The sequence below is a fragment of the Rhizophagus irregularis genome, chromosome 8 (genome assembly GCF_026210795.1).
Source record: "Rhizophagus irregularis chromosome 8, complete sequence".
NCBI classification, from domain to species: domain Eukaryota; kingdom Fungi; phylum Glomeromycota; class Glomeromycetes; order Glomerales; family Glomeraceae; genus Rhizophagus; species Rhizophagus irregularis.
The window spans coordinates 2,713,996-2,729,087 of record NC_089436.1 but is presented as its reverse complement, the minus strand read 5'-3'; the positions used below and the strand labels follow the sequence as shown (position 1 = coordinate 2,729,087).

At 29.9% G+C, this 15,092-nt stretch overlaps 6 protein-coding genes across 6 annotated transcripts; 4 read left to right on the top strand and 2 right to left on the bottom strand.

Annotated features, from left to right (window-relative positions):
- On the bottom strand, positions 1-2,373 carry OCT59_028503 (uncharacterized protein; the record flags this gene model as incomplete). Its single annotated transcript, XM_066147333.1, has 2 exons — positions 1-905; positions 1,317-2,373. 2 exons carry the CDS (start codon positions 2,371-2,373, stop codon positions 1-3), a joined length of 1,962 nt encoding a protein of 653 aa, XP_065994049.1.
- Positions 2,374-3,393: 1,020 nt separating this feature from the next.
- OCT59_028502 (uncharacterized protein) lies at positions 3,394-5,702 on the top strand (the record flags this gene model as incomplete). The annotated part of the gene is made up of 5 exons (XM_025310679.2): positions 3,394-3,627; positions 3,715-3,787; positions 3,858-4,030; positions 4,111-4,438; positions 4,510-5,702. The coding sequence occupies 5 exons, from the start codon at positions 3,394-3,396 to the stop codon at positions 5,700-5,702; spliced, it is 2,001 nt and encodes a 666-aa protein (XP_025179991.2).
- A 2,551-nt stretch (positions 5,703-8,253) lies between these two features.
- Positions 8,254-8,571, top strand: OCT59_028501 (uncharacterized protein; the record flags this gene model as incomplete). The annotated part of the gene is made up of 1 exon (XM_066147331.1): positions 8,254-8,571. One exon carries the CDS (start codon positions 8,254-8,256, stop codon positions 8,569-8,571), a length of 318 nt encoding a protein of 105 aa, XP_065994048.1.
- A 1,338-nt stretch (positions 8,572-9,909) lies between these two features.
- On the top strand, positions 9,910-13,763 carry OCT59_028500 (uncharacterized protein; the record flags this gene model as incomplete). Its single annotated transcript, XM_066147330.1, has 5 exons — positions 9,910-10,534; positions 10,606-11,381; positions 11,454-11,922; positions 12,094-13,026; positions 13,528-13,763. 5 exons carry the CDS (start codon positions 9,910-9,912, stop codon positions 13,761-13,763), a joined length of 3,039 nt encoding a protein of 1,012 aa, XP_065994047.1.
- A 102-nt stretch (positions 13,764-13,865) lies between these two features.
- Positions 13,866-14,291, top strand: OCT59_028499 (uncharacterized protein; the record flags this gene model as incomplete). The annotated part of the gene is made up of 1 exon (XM_066147329.1): positions 13,866-14,291. The coding sequence occupies one exon, from the start codon at positions 13,866-13,868 to the stop codon at positions 14,289-14,291; it is 426 nt and encodes a 141-aa protein (XP_065994046.1).
- Positions 14,292-14,493: 202 nt separating this feature from the next.
- Positions 14,494-15,045, bottom strand: OCT59_028498 (uncharacterized protein; the record flags this gene model as incomplete). Its single annotated transcript, XM_025308448.2, has 1 exon — positions 14,494-15,045. One exon carries the CDS (start codon positions 15,043-15,045, stop codon positions 14,494-14,496), a length of 552 nt encoding a protein of 183 aa, XP_025179992.2.
- Between the last annotated feature and the right edge of the window lie 47 nt (positions 15,046-15,092).

Sequence of the window (15,092 nt, the reverse complement as noted above, 5' to 3'; positions counted from 1 at the left end):
CTATTTTTTTTTTCTTTTCTTTAATAACAATGTCTTCAACTTTTTCATATAATCTACAGGACTTTTATGTGCATTGACATTTCCTTCTGTTGCAGCTATTTTATACAATTCAAATGCCTTTTCTTTATCTATATTAGTTCCAATTCCTTTCTCATAATAATATCCAATTTTATATTGAGCGTCAGCAAATCCTTGAGCAGCTGATTTTTTATAAAATTCAAATGATCTAATATCATTCTTTCCAACACCTTTGCCTAATTCATAAAATTCTCCTAATTTATATAATGCAAATTTATTATCATTTTCCGCAGCTTTATGGTACCAATAATTAACTTTATCTAAATCTTTTACAATTAACTCATCATTTTCAAAGAGAGTAACATCGAAATGACAACCAGCTGCCTTATAATATAATTCAAATCCTTTTTCTTTATTAATTTCAGTGCCAATACCATTTACATAAAAATATCCAAGCAGAAATTTTGCATTTTTATACCCACTATTAGCCGATTTATTATAAAATTCGAATGCTTTAACTTCATCTTTTTCTACACCATTTCCCAATTCATAACATTCACCTAGATTATATTGTGCTACTCTATATCCATTTTCTGCTGCTTTGCTAAACCAGTAAAAAGCTTTTTCTAAATCTCTTTCAATACCATTACCATTGCAATATAAAGCGCCAAGATTATTTTGTGCTTTTTTATGTCCTCCTTCACCTGCTAATCTAAATAATTCAAGTGCTTTTGTTTTATCAACTTCAGTCCCAATTCCCTTATAATAACAACATCCAAGCTCAAATTGGGCTTCTAAATGTCCCTGATAAGCTGACTTTTTATAATATTCAAAACATTTTCTTTTGTCTTTTTCTACATTATTATCTCCATGTTTATAGCAATTACCTAAATTATATTGTGCAATAACATGTCCTTTTTCAGCCGCTATTTCATATAATTCAAATGCTTTTACTTTATCAACTTCAGCTCCAATTCCTTTTGCATAACAATTTCCGAGTTCAAATTGAGCTTCTAAATATCCTTGATCAGCTGACTTTTTATAATATTTAAAACATTTACTATCATCTTTTTTCACAACATTATATCCATTTTTATAATAATTACCTAAATTATATTGTGCGATGGAATATCCTTTATTAGCTACTATTTTATATAATTCAAATGCTTTTACATTATCAATTATAATTCCAATTCCTTTATTATAACAATTTCCAAGTTCAAATTGTGCAATTAAATATTCTTGAGTAGCTGATTTTTTATAATACTCAAATGCTTTTCTTTCATCTTTTTTTATACCATTCCCATTTTTATAACAATTTCCTAAATTATATTGTGCAAATTTATTTCCACTTTCAGCTGCCTTGTTATACCAGTAAACAGCCTTTTCCAAATCTTTTTCCACGCCTTTACCATTTTGATATAAATTTCCAAGGTTATTTTGTGCATATGAGTATTCTCCTTTTGCAGATTCTAGATACCATTCAAAAGCTTTCTTTTCATCTTTATTTATTCCTATCCCATTTTGATAACAAATACCTACATTATATTTTGCACATACATCTCCTTTATTTGCAGCATTTAAAAACCAATTAAATGCTTGCTTCTCATCTTTTGTTATTCCTATTCCATTTTGATAACAATATCCTAAATTATTTTGTGCACTAGAATTTCCTTCTTCTGCTGATATTGAATAAAATTCCAATGTTTTATATTTATCTTTAAATTTTCCAATTCCATATTCTACCGATTCTTTCTTTTTGATATAATCTGATTGAATTTCATTTGGACATTTGTCTAACGAATCAAAATATTTCTCCATAATATTTATTTCATCTTTACGTAAATTTATTTTCAACCCATTAAAATTTTCAAACTGATCATTACCATGTGACATTACATGTACATTTTCCAAATTTTTTACCATAAAATCATTTTTATCTAAAATAATATCTCTATAATAATGAAATGATAATAAATATTTTGATATAATAATATTAATTAATTGATACATAGAATTTAATTTTTTTTTATCATCATCATTTTCATAATTTTTAATTGATGATAAATAAAAATTTAAAATTAAACATTTATCAATTTTATTATTTAAAATATGTTCATAAAAAAATCCTATTAAACTTGAAAACCAATTTTCATTTTCTTTATGATTTTCCATTAATTTTAAAATTATTTCAGGATTTTTTTCATTATAATTTAAATAATCTTTTATCCATTCCTTTAATATATTTCTAAATTTAGGATAATATTCTATTTTTATAATTTGACGATAAAAATCTTTTAAAAATTCCTTTAAAAAAATTTCATTATCCTTTGAAATATTATTATTTAAGGACATTTTTTTTTTTTTTGAGTTTGAGTTTGAGTTTGAGATGATTAGTGGACGAATGGTTTTTTTTTGTTGAAATTAATACATTATGACATTACGACATTACGTGCGTGCTTAGTAAGTATTACGTACTCTAATAACGATTTAGGAAATGATCGATGTTAATACTGCGCATTGTTATCTGCGCCAAACGTATGCGAATCTAATAGTTTCTTATTTGTTTTCTTCCAAATTTGTTCATTCAAATTGAAAGCTAATAAATAATAATTTTTTTAAAAGTCATAACGAAGTTTACTATTTTCTATTTTTGAAATCATCTGTAAAAAGAACGAAACAACGACCAAAAAAATTTTTTCAACTTAGAAAGGAATTTGCGTTTATTATATAAAATGTGTTAAGCTTATTTTGGTTAGATTTACTCGATTTTTGACGACAATAAAAAAAATACGGCATGAAAAATAGATATTATCGATATCTTATAATTTTTCCTTAGTTTATCATCTCCGATAATTAAATTTTTCGTTATTTCTTGCCCCATAACTTAAATATAAATTCACATGATATGAAATATAAATTTTTTTTTCGATTATTGAAATTATAACGAAATTAATAAAGTATTCACTACTAAATTTTACAAGTAATCATATGATATTATAAAACAACATCACAATAACAACCTAATTCTTCCCTTATTTAATTCTCTTTCTATTTCTATTTACAACTACGAATATAAAATTTAATTTATTAACCAATTTATGTATGAAAATTGAAAGATTTCATAAAATATATATTGTCAAATACTATTTTATTATTTTTATCTTCGTAAATATTTATTTTTCTTAATGGATGATCGACATCTGTTGCAAATTACAATCATTCAATCACTTGTACCTCTGAAGATCCTAAAAATGTGGGTAGCACTACATATTGAGACTCCGTAAACTCAAATGATCATGTGGTCAAAATAACCATAATAAATAAATAAGTGACCGTTAATTTTTTTATCATATAGTAAATTCAGAAAAAAAAATGTCAAAAAATACCAAAGTAGAAGATTTAAATTATTACGTTAACTGGTTGGAAAGATCAATTATCGAAGAACATATCGAATTATATAAATATTCAGACTTCAAAAATATTCAATTAATAGGAAGTGGTGCATACGGAAATGTTTATCGTGTTAATCGAAAAAATTCCGATCACTCTTTAGCTTTGAAATCTTTTAACTATGATAAACAAACTCTTAAAGAAGTTGTAAAAGAGGTACATATAATATACTACTAGTATTATTTTAAAAGCTTTAATTTAATAAAAATGATCAATTATTTTTATACTTTTATATAACCTTAGTTAAAATTACACCTAAGTGTTAATTATCATGAAAGTATTATACGATTATATGGAATTACAAGAGTAGAAGTCGGTAAATATTAAATTTATATTATATATAACGTAAAAAAACTCTTCTTATTGCCAAATTTGTTCTTATTTAGACGCAATCCAAGAATATTCATTTGTATTAGAATACGCCGATAGCGGTACACTAAATACGTATTTAAACGAGCATATTAATGAACTTGATTGGAACAACAAATATATCTTGGCGTCACAGCTTGCTAGTGCTATAGAATTTTTGCATGAAAATAATATTATTCATCGTGATTTGGTAATTTATTTTTTAAGTCTTATTTTTTAATTTATTTATTGTAATAAACGTTTTAACATGACTATTCTATGTAATTAAAGCATGGCAATAATGTACTTATACACAAGAAAAACATTAAATTAGCAGATTTTGGTTTATCAAAAAAAATTACTGAAGCATCAAGTAATACATCAAAAATATTTGGTATGATACCTTATATAGATCCAAAGAAATTAGACAATCCGAACTATAAATTGGATAAAAAATCTGATGTGTATAGTATTGGAGTTTTATTATGGCAAATTTCAAGTGGCCATAAACCTTTTTATGAGACTGATTATGATGTAAGTTTAGCTTTATCTATATTGAATGGTAAAAGAGAAAAAATTATTGACGGAACCCCTGTTAAATACAATAACTTGTATAGAGGTAATAATTAATTACTAATTTATATATTGTATCTCTATATAAATACTCAATTTATTTATTAAATTGATTAGAATGTTGGAGAGATGAACCAAATAAACGCCCAAATATGCAAGAAATTGTTACAATTCTTAAATCAATAATTTCTCTTGTGGAAAATGATATAATTATTGATAATATTAATGAAAAAAAAGAAATCTACTCAATGGATGACTGTGATATAAATTCGGTGTTAAGCAAGGCAACTGTGGACTTAAATAATGAATTAGTACTAGTAAATGATAAACTAAGCATTGTTAGTTCTGATTCAATTAATAACATTGATTTGAATAATGAACTAATATTATCAAATGGTGAATACAATATTATTAAATATGAATATGAAAGGAATTCACTGAATCAAAACTATGCAAATAGCTTTCTAAGTGTGAGCTCAGATGTAACTGAATCATCAGTAAATCTAATCAATTTTCTCGATGTTAATAGACTAATTGCATTTGTTATTAAAAAACATGATAGAGGTATAACTTTTTATCAAGTCCAACAATTGATAAGAAAACAAATATTGCAAACAAATCAAGTTACAGATCAACTTATAAAATGGTTATTAAAAAATCAAGATAAATCACAATACATTTGGTTTCTTGGATTCTTCTATTATTATAATATTGGTGTAGAAGAAAATGCCAGTAGAGCATTTGAAATGTTTTCAAAAGCAGCGGATGATAATTGTCCAATTGCACAAGTATATCTTGCTAAATGTTATTATGACGGATATGGAACTAACCTTAATAAAAATTTGTCATTTTATTGGTATCAGAAGTCCGCTGAAAATGGATGTATTATTGGACAATTATATCTAGGAAATTGTTACGAATTTGGTATTGGAACTGATGTAAATGCAAAAAAGTCATTTCATTTTTATAAAGAAGCAACTAAGAATGGAAACACCACTGCAATACTATATCTTGCAACCTGTTATAGATTAGGAAAAGGTGTTGAAAAAAATGAAATTAAAGCATTTAAATATTATGAAATTATGGCTAATCAAGAAATTTCTGATGCTCAATACCAACTTGGCAATTGTTTTTATTATGGAATTGGAACTAAAATAGATAAAATACAAGCCAAATGTTGGTATGAGAAAGCAACAAATAACGGAAATATTATAGCAAAACAATTTTACAAAAAGTGTTATCCTTTGAACTGTAAGAATAAAATTAATTTTAAAAAAAGTTGGCCTATTAGAATATTTCAGTGCATCTAATCGTGACAATAACATATTTATAAAATTAATAAATATTAGGCTATTTCAATTTGTAATCTTTAGTTTTTTAAAAATAACTTTTTTATTTAGCAATTGTAAAAAGGTTGGTTAATTTTAGTTTATTATTAAGAACTACTATCAAATTGTGGTAAATTTATATTTCTAGCATTAATATTAATTCGGGGAATTTATTCTTAAATACTATAAAGTTTTATTTTATAAAAATATTATTTTTAATGTAACACTATAAACCTTTAAAGAGATAGCATTTATTACGGCAGCGTTATAGCACTTGAAAATAGTTCCAACGCTGCAGTCGCTGCACGTAGCACTTGTTACACATGGCGTCGATATAATTTTTTTCTTTCTTTTTGATAAATGCATTTCTTTTTTAGGTATAATTAAATTACATTTATAAACTCTATTGTAGAAATACTTAGACCAAGTATATAATCGTACGAACTTAACTACCCATTCTATATATCAAGAGATGTTCCATTTGCTTAAAAGAACTATTTATACCTATATCAATCTAAGCTTGTTATCTTTATTTTTAGCTATTTTAATATATATTTTTTTCTTTGATTTTCCAAAACCTTCTAATTATAACCCCTATAAAAAATTTTTATCCGAATATTTCCATTATTTCTCCGTGTCTTCCGTAAAAATTCCGTGAAAATGATACATTCACGGATATCCGTGTTAGCGAGATGAAAATTTCCATGATTTAAGGCTATAAATTCCATTAAAATGATACATTCACGGAAAAAACATGGAAAGATAAAACACGAATCAGATTTTTTACTGTGAACTATTTAAACCATCTATTTCTTTGAAATTTTTCTCTCAGTCTTATCTAGTAATAACCATTAATTATTATCATGTTTATTGTAATTATTTTCGATAATTTGTTTTTCTTGAAGTCATCCGTGTAAAGTTTTTATTATGCAGCCAAATAGGATCATGTCGTTCTTAACATACTGATATTCTTTTAGATAAATTATTATTACGTAAAGATCTTCGATATTTTTGACGCATTACATCATATAGATTAATTATCACACACTTCTAATTTTTGTAGGTAAAATACCTATTGTTTACTATGCTTTTCATATGGGTATGATGGTTAAAATATCATCCGAACTGCTTCGCAGTTCGGTGATATTTCAACCCTCTACCCAATAACTATTATTTAAATTCTTTCAATGCTTTCCATTTTCTTCTGATTTCGAATATCCTGTGTTCTTTAGTCAGTAATGATGTTTTGTTCGCGTTTCCTAATGGAGGTTTTCTCATATCTTCGTCCAAAAATGTTCTTCTCCTATTCTTTAAAGTTGATGACAAACATTTATTCCTTCTTTTTTAACCTAGTTTATTCTCAGATGGACACTTATTTTCGCTTATTGATTTCTAATTCGAACAGACTTAGCAAATAATTCTTCCTTTTATCTTAATTTAATGAATTTACAGTAAGCCCGTATTTCATCTTTTCAATAGCAGTAGTTGATTTGTGGGCGCTTTGGAGCCAAAATTGTTGTCGCTTATACGCCTACTTCCACCCTGCTAACTCCCCTTCTGCGGTGTGTTCTCATTTTTGGAGCCAAAATTGTTGACGCTCATTTGCCTGCTAACTCCCCTTCTGCGGTGAGTTCTTATTTTTGGCTCCATTTTTTTTCGTCTATATGCCTACATATCACATGCTTACTCCCCTCCTGCGACTATTGATATATATAAAATGAAAGCATCTCTGCGATGATGCCACAGGCATCTCGCCAATTCAGGTCTTTCGCTTTTATATCATAATATCACTTTTATGCTATCATATTATATGAAACTCCCCTCTGAGGGGAGTTTCATTTTGTCCTATACGTTTTCACACTTATGCCTACATTTTGACCTATACGTTTACATTCTTATGCATACTCATACACGTCCACATTTACATGACCACACTTATGTGACTTCTTTCCGAGTTACAGGTCAATGTCCATTTTGAATATGTAAGCTAGCTATAGAGATAACTCATTTAAAATAGTCCATCAGTATGCCTTGTCATTGGTTAGTTAAGGGGACAAAAGAATACTGTACCCGTTCTACTCAAAAAGAATACTGTGGAAAGCACGCATTTGCAATAAGACAGGGTACAACACCCCAAACCATGCATATACTGCGGTAATGGTACCAACTCATTTTTACTGATTTGCATTCCATGCGGTCAGCAAAGGATACGTTCAAAGCTTTGGAGAGAAAAAAAAATGTCAATTACAATTAATTAAAAATTCAAAAATCATTTTTGTAATTGAATATATATATAGTACGGTTAATAGACGAAAAAATGAGTAGCTTATTAGGTTCTATCTTTGGTTCACTCGGCAATCTCTTTGGCTACTTCCTTCCTTGGGGTCGTGACCTACCTTCAGATTCACATGATGATCCACCTGATAATGGAGACTATGAGGAAAATGAGGGCAGTGATAACATCAGTGACTCCTCCAGCGAATATGATACTGCCGATGAAGGGGAAAATGAGAACAATGAAGAGGACTCAACTATGATATTTCGATTAATAGATGATCCTGCTCCTAAAAGATTAATAGAGGCAAGTAGAGTCGGGAATAATAGTTTATGTCGTGATTACGTTGCTAATATTCCAGAAAATTACCCTTTTAGGCGTGATCCTCTTCTCATGTTTGAAGATAATGAAAAACCAATTAGTGAGATTTATAGTACTGAATTGGCCCGATTAGGAGGTATTAAAACTAAAATTGTTCACATTGCCCATCCCTATGAAAAAAAATCATCCAATTTTTGTACAATATTTGTTCAAGTCCGTGTGGAAATTGTACAATTATTGCAGATTTTTGGATAAAAATAGCTATGAAGTTTTTCAAAGCATATTAAAAGTATGCAATTTTTGTACAACTTAAATTTAAGATATAGAAAATGTTCAATTTTTGTGTGATTTTTATACAACTTAAATTTAGGATACAGAAAACATTCAATTTTTGTACAATAAAAATTGTGATTATTGTACAACTTGAAAATAGACTTAAATTTAGGATACAGAAAGCAATTTTTGGGTAATCCTACTATACTACTTTCCATCTTACCTGTATGGTTACATTTGACCACTTTTAGGGTCGAATAGACCACTTTTAACCATTACAAATAGATTTTCCTAAGTAAAGTGATTTATGCAGTAAGGTTACATAAAATTCAACTGCATAATTGCTTATAAATGGGCATCTTCTGGACCCATTGGTGAAATTTTTGTATCATCTTGTAACTAAAAAAAAGTCAAAAACTTTTTATTAGGTTACACAATTAGTTCTGACCGGAATTATAATTTGGCCAGAATTATGCGGTAAAAATCAACTCTTAAAATTATATATGTTGATCACGTGATCTGATCGTCAAAATAAATATGACGACGCGAAATGTTTTTGTTTATGTTTTTTTAACCTTTTAACTTTTCTTCAACTTTCTTTTAAAATATCAGGTAAGAAAAACTTGTGTTCTTTATCTTTTTATTTTCCTAACTTTTTACATTTTAATGTTACTAACTTGCTTTCTTCACTAACTTCATACTTTTTTTTATTACTAATACTAATAATTTACTTTTTAACACTACTAATTTGCTTTCTTCACTAACTTCATACTTTTTTATTACTAACACTAATAATTTAGTACTTTTTAACACTACTAATTTGCTTTCTTCACTAACTTCATACTTTTTTATTTAATACTAATAATTTACTTACACTAATAATTTACTTTCTTCTTTGATAATACTAATTTACTTTCATGTTACTAACATACTTTATTTATTTTATTTTCTTACAAATTTTTATATTTATGATTATATCAAATTTAGTATTTTATTTATGAAATATTGTGTATATTTTTTATATTTTAAGTCAATAAAAAAAATTCATAATTTCACTTTATAAATTGCCTGTTATTACTGTAAAATTTAACCTATAATTCCTAAAATATGGCCTAAAAAAATTTGGCTCAAAAATCACACAATAATTGTATAAATTCAGGTCAAAAATAGGATAATTATTGAATGAATTACCATGCAATAATTGTGTGATTTATTGCAATTTTTAGCACAATTATTGTATGGTCAAATATACAGAAATCGTAGTGAATTTAATTGAATGATTTTTCAACAAAAATCACACAGACTTTTTTTATAGGGCATATGACCGATACTTCATATACAAAAGAAGAGGATATTGCTTTTCCTAGTGAGATTATATCCATTACTAGACAAGATCGTATAGAAGAATATATTGCTCAGCAATATCATACTATTTTGGATAGAATTGATGAAATGGAGCGAAATGCTCATTCGGGTTGGATATATGACTACGGAATAAAAGTATACCTCGAAATTAGTGCCTACCAACCATTGCGGGGTAGCTCACATTTTGAATTACCAAAACCTTGGAATAAGCCACAACTCGGTATAATTAATCCAAAGAATAATGATGAGTTTTGTTTTCATGAATGTATCAAAGCGCATTTGAGAAGTGAAACTTTTCGTAGGGAAGGTAGGAGAGCACAACATCTTAACGAGATTAGTAGGAATAGGAGATACGGGAGTATGGTAAATTTTACAGGAATCAACGCTCCCGCATCTTTACGAGATATTGATAGATTCGAAGAAAACAACCCTTCATTTTCCGTTAATGTCTTTAAACCTGTTCTTTCTGAAAATGATAAAGAGTTAAAAACTCACAAACTAGACCCTCTTCGTATTTCAGAATATAATTATAGAAGGGAACATCTTGTTGACTTGATTTTATTTACACAGGGTGAAGAAGGTTAACAGACCGCCGTAATATAAATGATGTTCCTGAAGGTCTTAATACTCACTACTGCCTTATTAATGGAGAAGTAGGCTGGCATCGAATTATGCGAAATTGGAATAAGCATCATGACCACAAATACTTCTGCAGGCATTGTTTGAGAGCTCCATTCTCAAGACTAGATTTACTCGAAGATCACATAGCTCACAATTGTCATGGTAGAAATAATCCGTATGCAGGCCAACGAGAAATCTTCCCTAAGAAGGGTAAGCATATTTCCCAATTCACTAACATAAAAGCATTACTTAAAGCCCCATTCGTAATTTACCCTGATAATGAATGCGATAGTAATAAATTAGACGAAAAGGAGGAAGATAAAAATAAGAATACTGTGAAGATACAAAAACAAGTGAATAATAGTTTTGGATACGTAATGATTCAAAATGACTCTGAGATAATAAGTAATGTCTTCAGACGAACAGCAAACTCAATCGAGGAAAAGTGGAAGAATATGCTGGAAGATTTAGAAATGGTAAAGGAAATATTAAGAAATCCAGTCGAGCTTAAAATGACCGCACGTGATTGGGAGAATCATAATTCTGCACGCAAGTGCTATTTATGTGAAGGCTTATTACAGGAGGTCAGATATAACAAAGCCAAATACTTTGATAACGAAACTCAAAAATTTAATGGTGCAGCTCATCAGGGATGTATTAGAACAGTCTGTGATGCACGAAGAATAAAATACAAAAAGTCCTTGTATCGCACAGAACATTTGACTAAAAAAGAGGAAAAAGCTTTTAACGAAGCTGTAAAATGTGTGATATGCAAAAAGAACTTGAAAGAGGAAAAAAAGAATAAGGTAAGGGATCACGATCATATTACTGGTCAATATCGTGGAGCTGCACATCGAGAGTGTAATTTGCAATTACAGTTAAAGCCTGATGAGATAAAAATTCCAGTCATATATCAGGGTGGAAAGCATTATGATTTTCATCTCGAATTACTGGAACTAGGTATAATTACCGAAGAAAAAATAGACCCTATTGCAGACAATATGGAGAATTACAAATCTTTTACCATCGGTCAATTCAAATTTATCGACACAATTCAATTCCAGCTTCCATCATTAGAGAAAATAGCTTCTAATCTGCGTGGTGGAGTGAATAGCCCAGACGAACTTGCTAAACGTTTCCCAATTTTAGCTCAATGCTTTCCGAAGGAACTACTTCCATTACTTACCCAGAAAGATGAATATCCATATGAATTGAATGATCCAGGCCGTTTCTCACGAACAAAACTTCCCTCAAGAGAAGAATTTAACACCACACTAGGCGGATTAAATTATTGCAAACAGGGGTGCAAAAAGTGTAAACATGAAATTAAGGGGAAAAAATGTGATGGTAAATGCAAATCCGAAGACTATAAGGAAGTTACTGATTGCGAACATGAAAAAATATTTACCATTAGCCAAAAACAGTATGACCACGCACAAAAAGTTTGGCAAGAAACTGACTGTAAAACGTTTGAGGATTATCATATGCTTTATCTAAAAACAGATGTACTAATTTTAGCAGACGCATTTCAGAATTTTAGGGCAGTAATGATAGATGCATTTGAGCTTAATCCGGCCAACTATATAACACTCCCATCCTACGCATTTGATGTAGCAAAAAAAGTGACCAAAGTTAAGTTAGAATTGTTTCACGAAGGTCAAGAGGATATGCATGAGTTTGTCCAACGCATAATGAGAGGTGGGAATTCAATGGCCCCCCGTCGAATAGCGAAAGCAAATTTTCCAGGAATGAAAGGGTACAACAAAAAACGTGCTAATAAATGGCTTCTATACTTGGATGCTAATAATCTATATGGATGGGCAATGATACAGCATTTACCTATAAGAGGATTCCGCTGGCTTGACCTTAAGGACTTACCGAATATTCGAACTATTTCACCAACGGCGAAACGTGGAAGTGCATGGGAAGTGAAACTAAAATATCCAGAAAAATTACACCCATCTCATTCAGACTTCCCTCTATGTCCAAAAAGACGAATAGTCACACGTGAAGAGCTCAGGCCAGAACAGGAAAATATGATTAAAAAGTTAAGCCAAGGAAAATTTGCTGAGACGGAAAAATTAGTTGCAACATTAGAGACGAAAGACAGATATATCCTCAACTACCGAAATCTTCAACAATGCCTTGCATTGGGAATGGAATTAGAGCATGTATATCGAGTATTAGAATTTGACCAATCGCCATGGCTCGAACCATACATAATGGGTAATACTTTACGAAGACGTAATGCTAAAAATGATTTCGAAAGAGACTTATGGAAGTTAATGAATAATGCTGTATTCGGTAAAACCATGGAAGATGTGCGTAGACGTAAGAGGATTGATCTAGTTCGTCCTATTGGCGAGGAACACCGATTACGTAAGATGCTAGCTGATCCAGCATTAGTCGGACGAAAAATTTTCTATGGAAGTAATCTAATCGCAGTTCATCGTAAGCAGACTCACGTTACACTCAATAAGCCAATTTATGTAGGAGCAACGATTCTCGATTTAAGTAAATACTATATGTACGATTTCTGGTATAACCACATTAAAAGAAAATATGGGGATAAAGCTAAACTTTGTTATACCGATACAGATTCGTTCATTATTGAGATAGAAACAGAAAATGTATATGATGATATGGTTGAAGATGCAGATTTGTTTGATTTTAGTGACTACCCAGAAGATCATCCATTACTTAAAAAATTACCACCTGATCAATTGATAACCAAGCCAGACGGTACACGAGAACTAAAAAATAAGAAGGTAATTGGTAAGTGGAAGGATGAGAATGCCGGTACACGAATAACCAGATACGCAGGTAATCGTTCCAAATCATATGTGGTTGAAACAGAAAATGCATCTAAAAATATACAAAAATCTAAGGGTCTTAAGAAATCTCTCGTGAATAAAGAACTAACAATTGATATTTATGAGCGTTGTATTCTAGAAGGGGTAGAAGATAAACCACGAACTGCATATTTCTTACAATGTGAACGATTCGTACCATACATAATCCGACGGACAAAAAAGAGTATAAATCCGCTTGACTCCAAGAGGTGGATATTAAATGACAGGATTACGACATGGGCATATGGAGACTGTCGTATCCCGTTATATCTACAAGCCTTGGAGCGATATGGGGAAGATATACCTAATGAAATACTAGTAAGTTTAGGTTTATAAGGTAAATATCTCAACATACAATCATATTTATTATATTAGTTAAGGGTAATTTTTTTTTGAAATAAATTTTACGTAACTTGTATAAGAAAAGTCTAATTTGCTATGGAAGATAACGGTTCAGTTTCAGAAGGAACAAGTTCAGAAGGTACAATCACATGGAAAGACATAGAAAAAGCACAGATCAAAATAATGGAAGAAGGATTTCGTTTACGATACAGGAAGGACAGTAAGTTTATAAGAGAATATGCTGGTTACGTGAGCAGACTACGGCAAGAAGAGAATCCCGATGAATACGTAAGAAATGTCGCTGTAATGCTATTTCCAGATGATGAGGCGTATAATATAAAAATAACGAGATACAGAAAATGGTATGCGAATAAGAAAAATCTTCTCAAAAGTGTAGAACACCTATACAAATTATATTACGAGTTATCCAAAGAGGAACGACCTATGGTCACTAATGAGATAGAAAACGCAATAGAGGAGGCGATCAAAGCAGAAAGTATTTACCCAGAGGGTACGAAGTAAAAATATAGTCAGTTGGAGATTGATCGAAGAGGTTTCCATCCGATTTTCTAATAAGCTAATTTTTTATCCCGTACAATTCACAAAGTGATATTGCCAAAATCAAGAAAATACGTGAAAATAATGAGAAAAAAATAAGAATGTTAAATGGTACATAAAACCGTAATAACGGAGAGGTGGCCTTCACCACGACATAGGAATTTTTTTACTTTGTACCCTTCGGATATATCACAGAGCTCACTTCGTGGATCTGTTTATCAAATCTGAGCTTACTTCGTGAGCTTTGCTCAGGTAAAAATTCTCCAGTATTCGGATCCTTAAATAAGAATGGCACAAATTTACCATAGATCCTTATCCCATCTTTCCGTATATCAATCTTTGCTTCTCGTAACCACAGCCATTTTAATTCGAATACAAGATCAGCTTTAGGTTCTTCGACCACCACAAAATCGTTTAAGGGGTCATCGCAATCAGTTGTCACTAAACTATCTTCCCCTTTGATTTTTAAAGATAAATCTAGACAGTCTATAAAACCTAATGCATTCGGTACTATCTTCAAGATATTTTTGGAAGGTTTGGCATACTTCAATCCAAGTTTATCAGCCACGTTTTTTCTAATAAAATTATTGCAAACTGAAGTATCGATTAAAGCCTTAGCGGTATAGTGGGTATGACCCTCTTTCATTGCTTCGCAACGCTTTTCCATATGATCTATATCACCAGAAAAAGGCCAAATTTTACATTCTACATAAGCCATTATACTCTTTACAGTCTTTGCCTAAGTAACGTATTATAAATACGCCT